At 40.1% G+C, this 15,123-nt stretch overlaps 1 protein-coding gene across 1 annotated transcript; it reads left to right on the top strand.

Annotated features, from left to right (window-relative positions):
- The first annotated feature begins 242 nt into the window (after positions 1–242).
- Positions 243–14,887, top strand: LOC127946973 (activating molecule in BECN1-regulated autophagy protein 1B). The gene is made up of 19 exons (XM_052543834.1): positions 243–560; positions 1,382–1,598; positions 2,451–2,509; positions 2,605–2,788; positions 3,012–3,184; positions 3,298–3,364; positions 3,471–4,936; positions 5,064–5,150; positions 5,248–5,430; positions 5,576–5,656; positions 6,322–6,422; positions 6,596–6,706; positions 6,860–7,048; positions 7,180–7,334; positions 7,538–7,677; positions 9,241–9,339; positions 9,421–9,620; positions 10,456–10,590; positions 11,607–14,887. Exons 2-19 carry the CDS (start codon positions 1,467–1,469, stop codon positions 12,131–12,133), a joined length of 4,089 nt encoding a protein of 1,362 aa, XP_052399794.1. The 5' UTR covers positions 243–560; positions 1,382–1,466; the 3' UTR covers positions 12,134–14,887.
- Positions 14,888–15,123: the final 236 nt, after the last annotated feature.

Here is a 15,123-nt window from a genome sequence, read left to right as displayed (position 1 = left end):
GTAAACATTAATCGTTGTGATATCAAAATACCATGGTGTTATGCTCTGATACAATCACTGTAACTTAGTTCTGCCACAAGGACTTTGACTTTCTTTTGACTTTGATTTCCTTCAACACAATTTAAATGCCTTAAAACCTTAGAAATACTATTCTTTCTAAGTTATGAATACATATATATTAAAGAAATGAATTCCAATAACCTGTAAAATATAAAATAATAACACAATCTACCTGTCGTTTCATTCTGCATTCGATTAACGGACCTTAAGTAGTTCAATGCAGTCAGCTCTCGATTAGTATGCCTACCTACGCAGAGCTACCCACAAACCAGTTAGCTAGCATAATTTCTCCTATAGCCACCACAATACAATCTCTCAATGTCCCGATAATCCAGACGGTTTGATTGAGATACTCCTAAATGACATGCATGTAATCCGCTTGGTGCTTCGGATCGGTGGGTTGTCAATCCAGGTCGCCTAATAACGACCCACCTCGGCTAACAGGCTAAGAAGCTAACAGCGTCTTCGATGACATTTCTGTGACAAACACAACAGGACAGGTCTGTAAAATATCGATACATTGGCTGTTTTATCTGCCTTCCAACACAATCTTAGTGTATGTGTGGTTATATGTTTGTTAGAACTAAGAAATGTGTAAATAAATAAACGTTTAGAGCGAATACATGATAGCTAACACAGTGGCTTAGTTCAGTTTCCATATTTGGGCAGACACGGCAATGAGTTATTGATAGTTGCACGACCAAAAAACTTTAATAAATGCCTTTATTAATGCTGTTAATGTCCATGTTTTGTGGTCCGTGGTTTGCTGTTGTTTAAATGTGAATGAAGATTTCAGTGGCATGGTGTGGATTTAAATGACTTGATTGTTTACATTGTTCAGAACATCTATTAGGACTTTAATTGTCCTCAGCAACATCAAATTTTCATATTAAATGACTAAAACAAAGTCAAGTTTTGGTTTAATATCATGGCAAAACACCCACAGGGTTTACTTGTGCAAATCTGTTGTCTAAAGGATGGTAGAGTGATGCTTCGTGGACTTGATAGCTGGGCACTTTAACAGAATAAACAGATTACTGTGTTTTTAGTGAAGATACATTTAAAACTGTTAAAACTTTGAATCAAGGATTCTGTTGCATGATCGGTTGGTTTTGTACAGACATCTGTCTGGAGATGAGCTGTCATCATTTTGCAAGTCTGCATTGAATGAGCAAATGAACTTGATAATTTGTATTTAATCAGTGAATGAACTCTCATAAGTATGTGTCTTTTAAATGAATTGCTGATAAGTGATGTTTCTTACAGACCTGTAGATTATTGTTTGTTGATTTAAGCTCATTTCTTTGTGTTTGTCCACTAGTCTGCATGGCTGAAGTGCTGCTGAGTTAGTGTCCGGCCTGTGTGCAAGGAAGGCCGGCCGGGCCGTGGAGCACTAGAGAGGAAAAATGGCAGGGCAGAACAGAAACTCTGTGCTGATCCTGTCGGGTCGAGAGCGAGGAGCTCGCATGCTGGGCTCCCAGCAACTCCTGCAGCAGCTGGTGGAGGACCGAACGCGCTGGATGAAATGGCAAAGCCAGGTAGGGTATAAATCTTAATGATTCTAATGGTTCCGTCTGGCCTACAGTCAGCAGATGTTTCTATATAGACCAATTTTCAAGATATCAAAGTCAAATTATGTATTAATTCAACATTGTGCAGCAAAGAATATTCAAAGGCTTTCACACCCATACAGGCCATCAGCTGAAATTGTCTTGTTATTAGATGTTTTCTTATAAATTTATTAATTAATCAATCGTTATTATTCTTAAGAGTGTTTTGTATTTAATGTGCATGAAAGTGACGTGACATGTGTAGCCAAGTATGGTGACCCACCCTCGGAATTAGTGCTCTGCGGTTATCCTATCCTGAGTGCACACACACAGCAGTGAACACACACACACACGCTCCGTGAACACACACCAGGAGCAGTGGGCAGCCTTTTTTTTTTTTTTTTTTTGTTATGGAATATTTTACAATTAATTAATTTAGTTTTCAGGGATGGTGGTGTATCTTATAACAGTTATATTAATATTAATGTTCTTGTTTTAATGTAGAATAATAATGCAATAATTTGGTCATTGTGTGCGTTATAAAATATACAAATTAGATTCTTTGACAGTTATTGAGAGGCTGAATTCAAAATGTGTAGCACAGTACAATAAAACAATTGTCACATCAAGATTATGATTTATACAGATTGAATGCAGTTTTAGCAGATTTAGAATTTTTATGGTTAGATTAATTTATTTTAAAATAACAGTTAATATTAATGTAATTAATATAACTTAATTGTTAGATTGTTAGATAATTTTAGTTTATTTAGTCTTTGATTGACCCTGAAACTTCACTAAGCCTGCAAATTATATTCTTTTTGTCAATTATTTCTACAGAAAGTAGAGTTGCCGGAAAATCCACGATCAACCTTCCTGCTGGCCTTCAGTCCAGATAGGTAACATTTATATTTTAAGAGAGAAAAAAATAATTAAAAAAAACTTCTGTTTCCCTTGCTTCCAGAGATTGTATTTACATTTCTTCCTTTTCTAGGAACCTTGTGGCCTCAACCCACGTCAACCATAACATCTACATCACAGATGTGAAAACAGGAAAGTGCCTGCACTCTTTAGTGGGCCATCGACGCACACCTTGGTGTGTGACCTTTCACCCCACCATCCCAGGCCTAGTTGCCTCTGGGTGCCTTGATGGAGAAGTCCGAATTTGGGACCTGCATGTAAGTGTCAGTTTAGTTTAATGTTTTAATATGTGCGGAGCTTCCCCTTTTGCAAACATTGTTATCTTGTGTGCTAGTTACTTTGTGTTTGATTTCCATACCGTTCAGTAGCAGCTCAAGTCTATTTTTCTGGTCTGATTATATTGCATTATATACTAAGCATTAGAAACCCAAACGTTTGCTGTTTAAATGAATGTTGTGGATGTTTTTCACCTTTCCCCAGGGTGGAAGTGAGAGCTGGTTCACAGAGAGTAATGTTGCCATCGCTTCTCTAGCGTTCCACCCCACAGCTCAGCTCCTGCTCATCGCCAGCAACAACGAACTTCACTTCTGGGACTGGAGCCGGCCAGAACCTTTTGCTGTGGTCAAGACTGCCAGCGAGACCGAACGTGTCCGGTGTGGAACCAATCCTGTTATTTTATAGTGGCCATTGAGAAATAAAAATGTACCCATTATACTTCTAGTAATCTTTAAAACACTTAATCCTAAATTTGTCTTTTTTTGACCAGGTTGGTGAGATTTGATCCTCTGGGTCATAATCTTTTAACAGCTATTGTGAACCCATCCAACCAGCAGGTTAGAAACAACCTTTTTTCCTGCCAAAATAGCTATTCTGTTTTTTCCTGCGTGCATTTCCCTTTTACAAACGTCATTTTCTGAGTGTTTTACTGTGTTTCTGTAGAATGATGATGACTCCGAGGTCCCCATGGACAGCATGGAGATGGCTTTGTTCCGCCAACGTTCTCTCTTACGCTCTCCACCTGTACGTCGGACACCAATCCTGCACAATTTCCTGCACATCTTGTCCTCTCGCTCTTCTGGATCACAAGCTGGTGATCAGTCCCGCCCCGCTCCAGAGCCCAGAGAGCCTCCCAGCATACCTCGGTTCCAGTACCCGGTGCGGACGGAACCAGGTGACCGCTCTGCCTCACAGGGCTGCACGCAGCATTTGGGTCTGGGCTGTCTGTGCAGTCGCTGCGCTGCATCGCGGAACTTATTCACACAGAATCCGACAGGCCTCCAGCCTTCGGATTTGCCTCAACCGCAAACTCAGTCGGGCCCCTCTGCCTTCTTGCCCACCCCTAGCCAGACCCGCACCTCCACGGACCGACCTTCTGCTTTTAGCAGCGTGTTCAGCGGGGCTGCAGGGAACTCTGCGCATCCGGGACTCTTGCCTCTTAGGACTATAGATCCCTTAGGGTCACAAACACCCCGTCCTCTTGAGGCCCCTGGGCGTCTCCCTGGGGCTGATTGGTCTGGCAGTCTGCTGAGCACGGGACATGAACATGGGTTAGGTGCGATTGGGGTGGAAAGCATCACCGGAAGGGGTGTTGTGCCCCCTCCTAGGACGAGCTCCTCTTCTATGGATCTCCTCTCCCTGCACAGGTTCCCCGATGGTTCCTCTTCATCACCCATATACACGTCTGCTACAGAAGGGCGAGGCCTGGTGCTGCCTGGGACGGAGCCCAACCGGGGACGAGGCAATGACGGCACCAGTAGTGGCCATCACCCATTCTATGACAACACCCAGCGCAACAACCCCGCCTCCATACGCAACGTCTTGCAATGCAACCTGAGCCGTTACTTTATGGAATACGAGCGAATGCAGGAATTGGAGCGACCCGGCGGTGGCCGAGAGGTGACGGGTGGACCGGGACCCATGCAGGAACTCCTCAACCGTGGTATGGACACAGAACGTCCTGGGCCTTCGCACAGCGGCTCTTCCCACACTGGAAACGGAGGCACGGTCGCCGGCCCCTCCCAAAACCACCCTAATCGTTGCCGTTCGTGCCACAACCTCCTCACCTTCAACCACGACACCCAACGCTGGGAACGTTCCGGTCAGACCTCGTCTTCCTCTTCCTCACAAGATGTACCATCATGGCCGCTTTCAATGCCTCCGTTTGAGGACCCTGGTCAGGGTGCACGAGTGGAGGCCCAGGCCCCTGAGATGAGGCCCATGGAGTTGGGCGAGGCCTCCTCTGGTCTACAGGGCCAGCAGCCTATGGGTCTGGTGTACAATCAGGAGACGGGGCAGTGGGAAAGCGTGTACCGGCAACCAACAGCAAGCGCTGCTTCTGAGGCAACACAAGACGCCTTAAACCCAGAGGTGCCTGTTGATAATCCGGATGAGGACTCACTCAGGAGGTGGGAAAGAACAAAAACTAAATTTGGTTTTTAAGGAGTGGTCACATTAGCAAAATTTCAGTAAAATATTTCACTGTACTGCACGTTTACATTTGCCTTTCATGTTACTTAATTGTTTCCTCTTCAGGAGGTTGTTGGAATCGTCACTGTTTCCATTCTCTCGATATGATATGTCTGGCTCCAGAGATCATCCCATATACCCAGATCCTGCCAGGTACCTGTTTGAAAGCCTAAATGTACAAAATCAAAGCTGATTATTGGACTTTAAATTCAGAGTTTGACCTTTCTGTTCCTCTTCCACATTTCCTCAGGCTGTCCCCAGCTGCGTACTATGCTCAGAGAATGATCCAGTATCTGTCTCGGAGAGAAAGCATACGCCAGCGTTCCCTTCAGAATCGCCTACGGACGCTGTCAAACTCTCAAGCCGACAGCCAGTCAAACAACCCCTCCTCCATGCCACCAGAGGCCAGTGATGGAGACTATGAGGACATCGAGTGAGTCTGATCAAACTCATTGAGTCCTCACTCATGCATGCTTTCCTCTGTATTACTGTACAATTGCAATTACAGTTTAAGAAATCCTGTGTTGATCCCGGATTTTGAGTAAGTATTCAATATTTAGTTTCGCTTTCGGTCACAGGGAGCCTGGAGACAGGACAAGACATCGTATGCCTCGCAACGCCCGAATGTCAGCCCCCTCTCTTGGGCGCTTTGTCCCACGGTTAGTGACGTTTAACATAGCCTGTCAACTACTATGCAAAGGTTTATTGTTTAAAATGTATTTTGTGAGAAGTCTTAGGCTCATCAAGGCTCCATTTATTTGATCAAATATGTGAAATATTATTACTATTTAAAATAACTGTTTTCTATTTGAATATATTCTAAAATGTATTTTATTCCTGGGATGCAAAGCTGAATTTCCAGCATCAGTACTTCAGTCTTCAGTGTCACATGATCCTCCAGAAATCATTCTAATATGCCGTTTTGGTGCTGAAGAAACATGTTCTTATTATCATCAATGTTGAAAACAGTTGGAAACTGTAAAACATTCATCTTTGATGAATAAAAAGTTCAAAAGAGCAGCATTTATTTGACATAGAAATCTGTTGTAACATTATAAATGTCTTTACTGTTACTTCTAATCAACTTAATGCATTCCTGCTAAAGAAAAGTATTAATATCTTAAAAAAACTAATAATAATTACTGACTTTTAAAATTTGAATATTAGTGGTATATGAAATATCATTCTGTGATGATATTTTTGGTGGTTTTTTTCTTTAGATAAATTTATAAATTAATTCAGATATACGAGTTAATATGTTTATGCTAATAATGTATCTGTTATGTCTTATTAATGTATACGTTCTTGTTATTTTTGTGTGAAGGAGGTTCCTGTTGCCAGAGTACTTGCCCTACGCTGGACTCTTCCATGAGAGGGGTCAGTCAGGCCTGGCCACTCACTCCTCCATTAACAGAGTATTAGCAGGTACAACAAGCAGTTTTTCTATTTCTTGCCATTTGTTTCCCATCTTTCTCATTTTGTTTAATTTACAAATCACTTTCAATCATTTTAATCCCATAATGTCAGAAACACTGGAATAGTGAATTTGAACTAAGTGAAGATAATTAAATAGATCTACCCATAATGCTCTGTTGCAGGTGCATCTATAGGTGATGGGCAGTCAGCTGTGGCCAGTAACATTGCCAATACCACCTACAGGCTGCAGTGGTGGGATTTCACCAAGTTTGACCTTCCAGAGATCAGTAATGGTACTACATTCTTCTGAGTACTATTGCTTTTTTTGTTTGTTTTCCTTCCTCGTGTTTTTGCACATATAATCGGCATGACATTATCAGAATATAGGTAGCTTGTTTCACTTCTTCAGAAGCTACAAACATTTTTTTTTCTTGTTTTCATCTTAGCCACTGTGAATGTGCTCGTTCCTCACTGTAAGATCTACAACGATGCCAGCTGTGATATTTCAGCAGACGGCCAGCTGCTGGCCGTGTTCATTCCCAGCAGCCAGCGGGGTTTTGCAGATGAGGGCATCCTAGCCGTCTACTCCCTCGCTCCCCATAACCTGGGAGAAATGCTGTACACCAAGAGATTTGGTCAGTGTTGTCGAACAGTACCTCAGCAGCTCATTTTAGCAGTAACACTCTGACCATTGATGTTATTTTATTTTTTTTACTTTTTAGCAAGAAATTTCCTCTTTGAGATTTGTTTGTAACCTGCATTTCAGGTCCAAACGCAATCTCTGTGAGTCTTTCACCCATGGGCTGCTATGTGATGGTGGGACTGGCCTCCAGACGGATCCTGCTCCATCCCTCCACCGACCACATGGTGGCACAAGTGTTTCGTCTACAGCAGCCACACGGAGGAGAGACCTCCATTAGAGTAAGAGTTTTTGATAAACTAAAGATGTCTGCAGTCATGTAAAAATGTATTTATTTTATATCATAAACTGATATTTAAAGGTGAGTTTTTGTTTCCCCCTAGACTCACCAAAGCTAATAAGCCGTAAAAAATGAGACTGTATTGTGACTAAAACTTAGTTTTTCTGTGTGTTTGATTGTCTGCTTTCTCTTGGCCTCCTGCAGATGATGTTTAATGTAGTATACCCAATGGCTCCAGATCAGAGGAGACACGTCAGTATTAACTCAGCCCGGTGGCTTCCAGAGCCAGGCATGGGATTAGCCTACGGAACCAATAAAGGTGACCTGGTCATCTGCAGGCCAGTGTAAGTAAACAACAGTCACCAAGCAGAACATCTGATCCACATGCATCTTTAATCCATCGCAAATTTGAATGTCTTTATCAAATCGTAATTGTTTTTTTAGATTTATTTTAGGGGTTTTATGCCTTTTTTAATTTAGATAGGACAGTAGGTCAAAAGGAAGTGAAGTGGGTGAGAAAGAGGGGAGTGGGATCGGGAAATGTCTGCGAACTGGCACTCAAACTCTGGATTTTTCCCATAAATCTAAAGTTCAAATGAACAGCATGTCTTTGAAATAGAAGTATTTTGTAACATTATAAACTACTTGAATACTTTTGATCCAGTTAATGCATCCCTCTGAATAAAAGCAGTAATTGCTTTCCAAATCACAGTACTGTCCCCGTACTTTTAAACAGTGGTTTGTCATTTATTTTTGATTAATTAACATTAAATATTCACCATTTCTCTCATATTTAACATGACTATTATGCCTTAACATATTTTCTCTAGCTAGCTTCTAGTTTTTTTTCTACAGAGGAAGTGATAATGATAGTTTGTTGATATTATTGGATGGTACCAGTAACTTTATGGCTTCCAGCCCAGATGTTTTACCAGTACGCCACACCACCCAGCAAGACGAACAAAACAAGTGCCACCGTGAAGCACAGTAGCTATGGAAATTACAGATAAACCAAACACAGTTTATCAGCGCAATGAAAAAAAACAAACGCATTTTTACGACCAGTAATTTCCCTAGACGTGTTCCAGAGCCTGTGTCAATATAGACTTGCTGAGTTAAACATGCCAAAGACTCAGAGTTGATTTATTATCTGTCTGTCAGCAGTTCATTTTCAACAATTGAATAGTCAAGCGAGTTCCTGATCCCAGATCAGTGTCGGTTTTCAGATACGAGGACTTTTGATAAACCACCGTGTTACCTGAAGCCGCCTTTCATTAGATTACCTTCTTCATTAGTGGCAGGAAACTCTGGTGTTCGACTGGAAAGAAGCAATTATTGTTTTTTTTTAACAAGGTTATAGGCCACATTACCCCTGCGCCCCATGAATTTTGCAGCTCATCGCTTTCAAGGAATTCTCCTCCAATCTGATGGCTTTATAATCAGATCACGCCCCACGCAGACAGATGGAGGATGTCACAATAATTCCATTTCTTCTTTGCAATTCAGTTGTTCAGTTTTGTAATTTGGTCAAGTCTGGGTGTATTCTTAGTCTTAAACGCTCATTCCGAGAGCTGCATGGTACTTCGGAATACTTGATTCTGATTGGCCATTCTACAATCAACTGTTTTTGTTTGATGATGCTAAACTGTACAATCGACCGTGATCTGATTCAACGAATGCCCTACATTGGGCTGAGAGATTGATGGATTGCAACATCAGTTTCCTACTTCTCACGAGATAAACTATGATATTTAACGTCCATTAGTTTATTTATATGTTTGCCGTGTAATAAGTGGGATAATGTATAATCAGCCATCGTCAAATGAATCCCTGACATGAAGCATACGTTTGCATAGGTGTGTAAACAAGATGATGAATAAAATCTAAAATATCTGTTTTGTTGTCAGTGATTTCCGCAGTGATGGAGACAGTCCGTCGGATCTGAACTCGGATTCTTTGTTTACCGTGAGCAGCAGCAGCCGAACCCGCGGTTTGGAGCGCCCAGGGTCAGAAATGAGCTGAATCTGAAGTCACAGCTTGTCATAGTCATAGATCCAGAAATGCTCATCTGTTTTTATTTCTTCCAGCACCAGCAGGTCCAGCTGGCGAGTTGACCGAGACATGGGCCTTATGAACGCTATTGGCCTGCAGCCGCGTCAGGCCGCCCCTTCTGTGACCTCGCAGGGGACGCAGACACCAGTAGTGCGACTGCAGAATGCCGAGACGCAGACAGAGAGAGAACTTCCTTCAGCCAGCCCCTTCCAGAGCACACACACATCCAGACACAGTAAGACATTTGTATAAATGTAATTTGCATAAAATCCACTTATTTAAAAACAAGAATATACAGTAAAAAAAAAAAAAAAAAACCTAGGTAAAAATAATCGTATATAAACTAGATTATAAACTAATAAAATCAGAATATGAAATAATTTTCATTTATATGCACCAATATAACATGCATACAAGCTAAAAAGCAGTATTTCCCTACATATTCAGCAGCGTCCAAAAAACTATTTTTTTGCTACACATCATATTATTATAAAATATATTTAAAACAAAATGATACTTTTAGAATTAAAATTTTAGTGAGAAATGAACTAAACACTGACATGTCTTATTTTGTTGGACCCCTTTTTGCTTTCTTGACATATGTACCAATTCATTTTTGTTTTAGTTTTATTTTTAAAACCCTGACAATTTTTTTTTCTTGTATTTACCATATGAAATGTGATCTTAAACTCCAGATCTTCTATATATTTTACTGAAATAAAATTATTTTAAATTGTACAAGGAAATGTTTGATTTTCACAGTTTTTCTGAACCGTTTTAACTGTTTTAATGTAATAAATTGAACTAATTAACAGTTTTAGGATACATAATAGCCACATGATCAATATATTAAGATTTTAATATATTGAATTCATATTGAATATTCAATAAATATATGGCCCAGATTTAATGACACTAATGCTAAAAAAAAAAAAAAAAACAGTGTAGTGTCTTGCTCAAGGCCACAGGGATTCTAACGGATATCTATAACTCTCCAGTTCATTTCTCTGAAACCATGTTAAGTAATATTGATTATGTTCACTCAGTTGCAAAATGTGTTACTCTTGCAGCGGTTCAGACAGCCAGCACCAGCACTGAGAGACACGCACACTCCGAGATGACACGCACACAGTCACACACACCGGTTCAGGCATCGGTTTCAGAGGGACCGCTGAACCGGACCAGCTTGCCCACCACATATCAAGGTAAGTTCTTTGACTCACTCTTTCTCATCCTGTCTTTTCCTCTCTCGTCGGACATAGCTAATGTTGTGAAATAGATTGATCTCTCTGAGGTCTGTGTTGTGTCCTGCTGAGGGCTTTACACTGTTATTACTGTTTCAAGTGCTTTATTACCTGCTGTTAGCTGATCTAATTAAATCTGCGCCCTTGATTTAATTGGACCCAGTGTGCACACATGGAGAGTTAATAGATAACTCTCTTACACGATGTTGTTGTTTTTTTTATCATTAACAAAAAATACTTATTTCACTGTATATTTAATTTCATATCATGATCGAAACACAATTAATTTTGCTGATAATTCAATGCAATGATATTTTTAATTTAAATATTATTGTATATATTTTAGTTTTAAATAACCTGGGTGTTTTTGGATAATCTAGTGAATTTAATACAGAAAAAAAACAAAAGGTGCTTCATCTCAAGTGATTATTTTTCTTCTTCTTTTTTTAACTTGATGGATGCGACCCCCAAAAAATATTATTTATAAAATAATAATATTATAGCTTCACATTACTTAAAGCATCTGAGTTGAAAACTCAGTAAATAAGTTCTTCCTTGTCGTAATTCTGCTTTTGCATTGTTCCAGGGTTTGTCAGCAAGCAACAACAAAATAAATAAAATATATATATATATAAATAATGTAAAGCAATCCTGCCTGCTAATGTTTGTGCAAATTTTTGCAGCAATATAGCAACATTTGTTTCAAAAAGTTATAGCAGCCAGTGAAATGGGATCGTTTAGCAACATTTCTAATTTTCGTAAAACAAAACAAAAAATTTTCATCTAAGTGCATGCATACATTTGGCAGACTATTTTATACAAATCGCTCTCCCTGTAAATCGATCCCATAACATTGCCGTTGCTAGCTAGTCGGTTTGTGCTAGGAAGGATTTTTTTTACGCAATCTGAATCTTGAAAATGTTTGTTTTACTGTTATCTGATATGAGCATCTCATTGTTCTGTCTGTTTTTTTCTAGTGGAGTCAGCATCCGAGCCCGGCTTGGGAGAAGATGCGCTCTCTCGGATTCGCCGCCTAATGGCAGAAGGAGGAATGACGGCCGTGGTCCAGCGGGAACGCAGCACTACTATGGCCTCCATGGGTGGCTTTGGAAACAACATCGTGGTCAGTCATCGGATTCACCGTGGCTCACAGACCTCGGTCAGGACGACTCCGGTGGGAAACCCAACCTCCGAAATGCCTGCTGGACTCGGTATTTCCACTCTTTTTCACACTGAACCCTTGGTAGACTCAATAGAAGCTCCTGGGCCTTCAGGGTCGCGTGGTGTCCCACTTCCATCACGGTATACATCTCGTTCTGAGTTTCCGAGGGCATCTCCTATTGTTGAGATGGACTTGTATGGCGATCGTCAAGTTGATGATGTGCAGCACCACCCATCCCCGAGCGGTTTGAATATGTCCAACCATAGCAACAACAATAACAATGACCATAGCTACAGTGACAGTCGGAGCCGAGATTACCCTGATGACCTGTACGGCAGATAGTCCTAAGTCTGGTTTTCACAGAGATGGACATCTCAAAACTGGTCTGCATGGTGCTGGAACATTTCATGGTGGAACCTTTGTTACATACATGACATAGCATTTAGGGCGGAGCCACTGAACTTCCCGCCTCAGTTCTGACTCCTCCCACTCTGGCCTTATTTAGGATTGAAAGAGTGCCAAGTTTTTCATGGCATCTCCCTAACAGGGAGACGTCATCCTCACCCTTTCTTTCAAAACGACAGATTCTCGCTTTGGGGAAGTATCATTATTGCACTTGCGCTTTGCACTTAAGTTATAATTTTTCTTCCTTTCAAGGTTGAGTCTCAGACTTTTCATCATTCCATGCGAGAAAGGGCAACATACTTGAATCCTTCCGCTACTGCAGTACGGAATTAAATGGTTGTAGTTAACCACCGTTTCAAGCTCCAGAAAAAATGATCAGCCAATCGAGGGTGCCAGATGAGGCTGGAATTCCTTTGGATCCCATGGGGTCCGTTGTCTGCAGGACATTTCGGTTGAGGAATTGTAAAACAGTACAGACTCTTCACGGCTTAACACTAACTCTAACAACATCCTCTAACGGTTTTTGCGTTCAAATTCAGAGATTATGCTTGACGTGATTGTTTTTGGTTTGCGATAAATGGACTTTCAGTGGTCAAGTCTTTCGGTTGAGCAGTATCTAGAACAACGTCTGCTAGGAAGTTCTCAGACTGGAAAGTCCCACTAAACTTCCAGATGGCGAATTTTATGATGGTTTTTAATTTGAATTTATTTATCCGTCGTTTGGAAAAATACAGTTCTGAAAGCATGTCGTCTGTAATTGTCTGTCGGATAAAAAAAAGCAGTTCAGGAAGCCTCAAGTTGGTTCAGATCTCTCATCGCTGCACGTGTGTCCAATTCCAGAGCTTTTAAACAAGGAGGCGGGCCGAATGCAGAAGGCGGAGCTTAAGCAAATTAGCATGTAGGCTTTAGAACGCACATGCATATCAAGTGAAATTTTGGTACGCTGAGCAGTTTCTATTGGGCTTTTATACATTTGTGACTGTTAACTTGTGGGTATGAGTCGATTCACGTTCATTGTTGCGATTAAACACAATGCATTTTTACTAATCCTACTGATGCGATTTCCCCAAAAATACCTTAAACCATTAAAATTATTGTGCCAGATCATTTTCGTGCTTCAGACTCAACACTTTTTGCTCAATTTAGCCAATTCGACATTAATTCACCTCAAATCATCTGATTGGCCGACTGTTCCATTCTGTCAATCACAACAAGCCTTTTATGACGCGAAAGCAACAACTGGCAAAAACTGATTGCACTTAAGAACCCTTTTGTCTTTCCAAACTGCCCCGACATCAGCGTTACAGACAATAAAACTAGAGGTATCTCTATCATAAATCTGGATTATGGTTGAGAATCACACTTGAATATCCCATAATAGAGTATTTTTTAGACACTGGACACTTGGGAGAAAAACGCCCCTATATGCACGCACACTGCTGAGAGTCACTAAAGACGGACACTGTCTGAATGTGTTTATGTGTGGATGTGTATGTCTGTGAGCGTGTGCCACTAAACCTAGAGTGTTTAATCATAAATAAATGTAGCATTGTAAATGTAGAGATAATAAATCGAGGGAAAAAAAACACTTAAATCCATATTTCAGGGTGGGGTTTGTTCTTTTATGACATACTTGCCTTGTGTGCGCTATTTTGCTTGATTAGATTCTCGTGTATGATTGGTCAACTCTAACGATTTGAGTTGTCAATGCATTTGCATATGCACAGGCCTTTCGTTAACAAGCATTTATGTAATTATCTCCCTCAGCTTTTATTTGTGTAAAAGATTTTATTTTAGCTGCTTGGCTTGAATTAGTATCTTTTTGAAAAAAAAAAAGAAAATGAAAAAAGAAAAGCAGTCCCCAATAGGTTTTGACAAACAAACAATGGTTTGTGTTTTGAAGGTTTTGGATGTAAGATTCTGATGGATTGTGTTCTCATCACAAACAATGGCAGCTGAGGAACCTCTCAGAAACCACATACCCTTTGGCATTTTTCCATGAGTTCAGTGCCTTGGGGAATCCCCTCCTTACTGAACCACAAAAGCCGTTCTGAGGTGCGACAAAACCAGAATAGCTTCTACAATAAGCCTTTTGACCGTTGAGTGTTTTAGTTATTGGTAGAAATATTGGTAACACTGAAGTCAGGTTGTGTTGGCTGTTATTTCGATTATTTATTTTACCCTTTGTGTGAATGACAAATGCAATCCTGATTTAAAAAAAATTCTTCTATGATAAGAGAGAAGGACCTTTTTATGTTATACTCCATCAATGACTCATCTTTTCCTGATTTTATTAGTTTCTGACCATATGCACACCTTATTTTTATGAAGTCATTTCATGCAGGGTTTATTTTAGATTTTTAGGCTTCTCAGATGGGAATAGCTGACAGTGACAGAAAGTGTGACATTTTAAAACTGTAATTGTGTTCTCGTTGGATGTGTGGTTATGTATATGCTCTCACTGCTGGATCAGTACCGTAGCTGAAGTCATGATGGTGGAAAAGACCAGAATTCTACTTTCTCTCCTGACCAGACAAGGGGTGTGTGTTAAGACTTACCATAAATGTGCAGTTGGATCTTTATTTAGTGATAATTAGGATCAGGTGGTGTTAAAGAATTTTGTGGGACACCAAAGATCCTGTGGTAATGACGATTATGAGAGTTTTAATAAAATGGGAATATGGAAATAAATTCGGTTGTTTTTTATATTATTTATTTGTAATCATTTAAGTATTTTATTCCTTTAAAGATATGCTGACAAACATGATTTAGAATAATAGGAATTACAAAAAAAAGAAAGATTAAAAACGTGGACATTTAAAAAAAAAAAAAAATTAGGTGGACTAATACCGGATACATTTTCCACAAATTTGTATTATTATTTTGAATATTTTGAAAAAGATAAAATAATCAAAATTGTAAAAAAA

The sequence above is a fragment of the Carassius gibelio genome, chromosome A25 (genome assembly GCF_023724105.1).
Source record: "Carassius gibelio isolate Cgi1373 ecotype wild population from Czech Republic chromosome A25, carGib1.2-hapl.c, whole genome shotgun sequence".
Classification (NCBI taxonomy): Eukaryota; Metazoa; Chordata; class Actinopteri; order Cypriniformes; family Cyprinidae; genus Carassius; species Carassius gibelio.
Note: the sequence above shows the minus strand (reverse complement) of the source record. Positions and strands in the feature narration are given on the sequence as shown.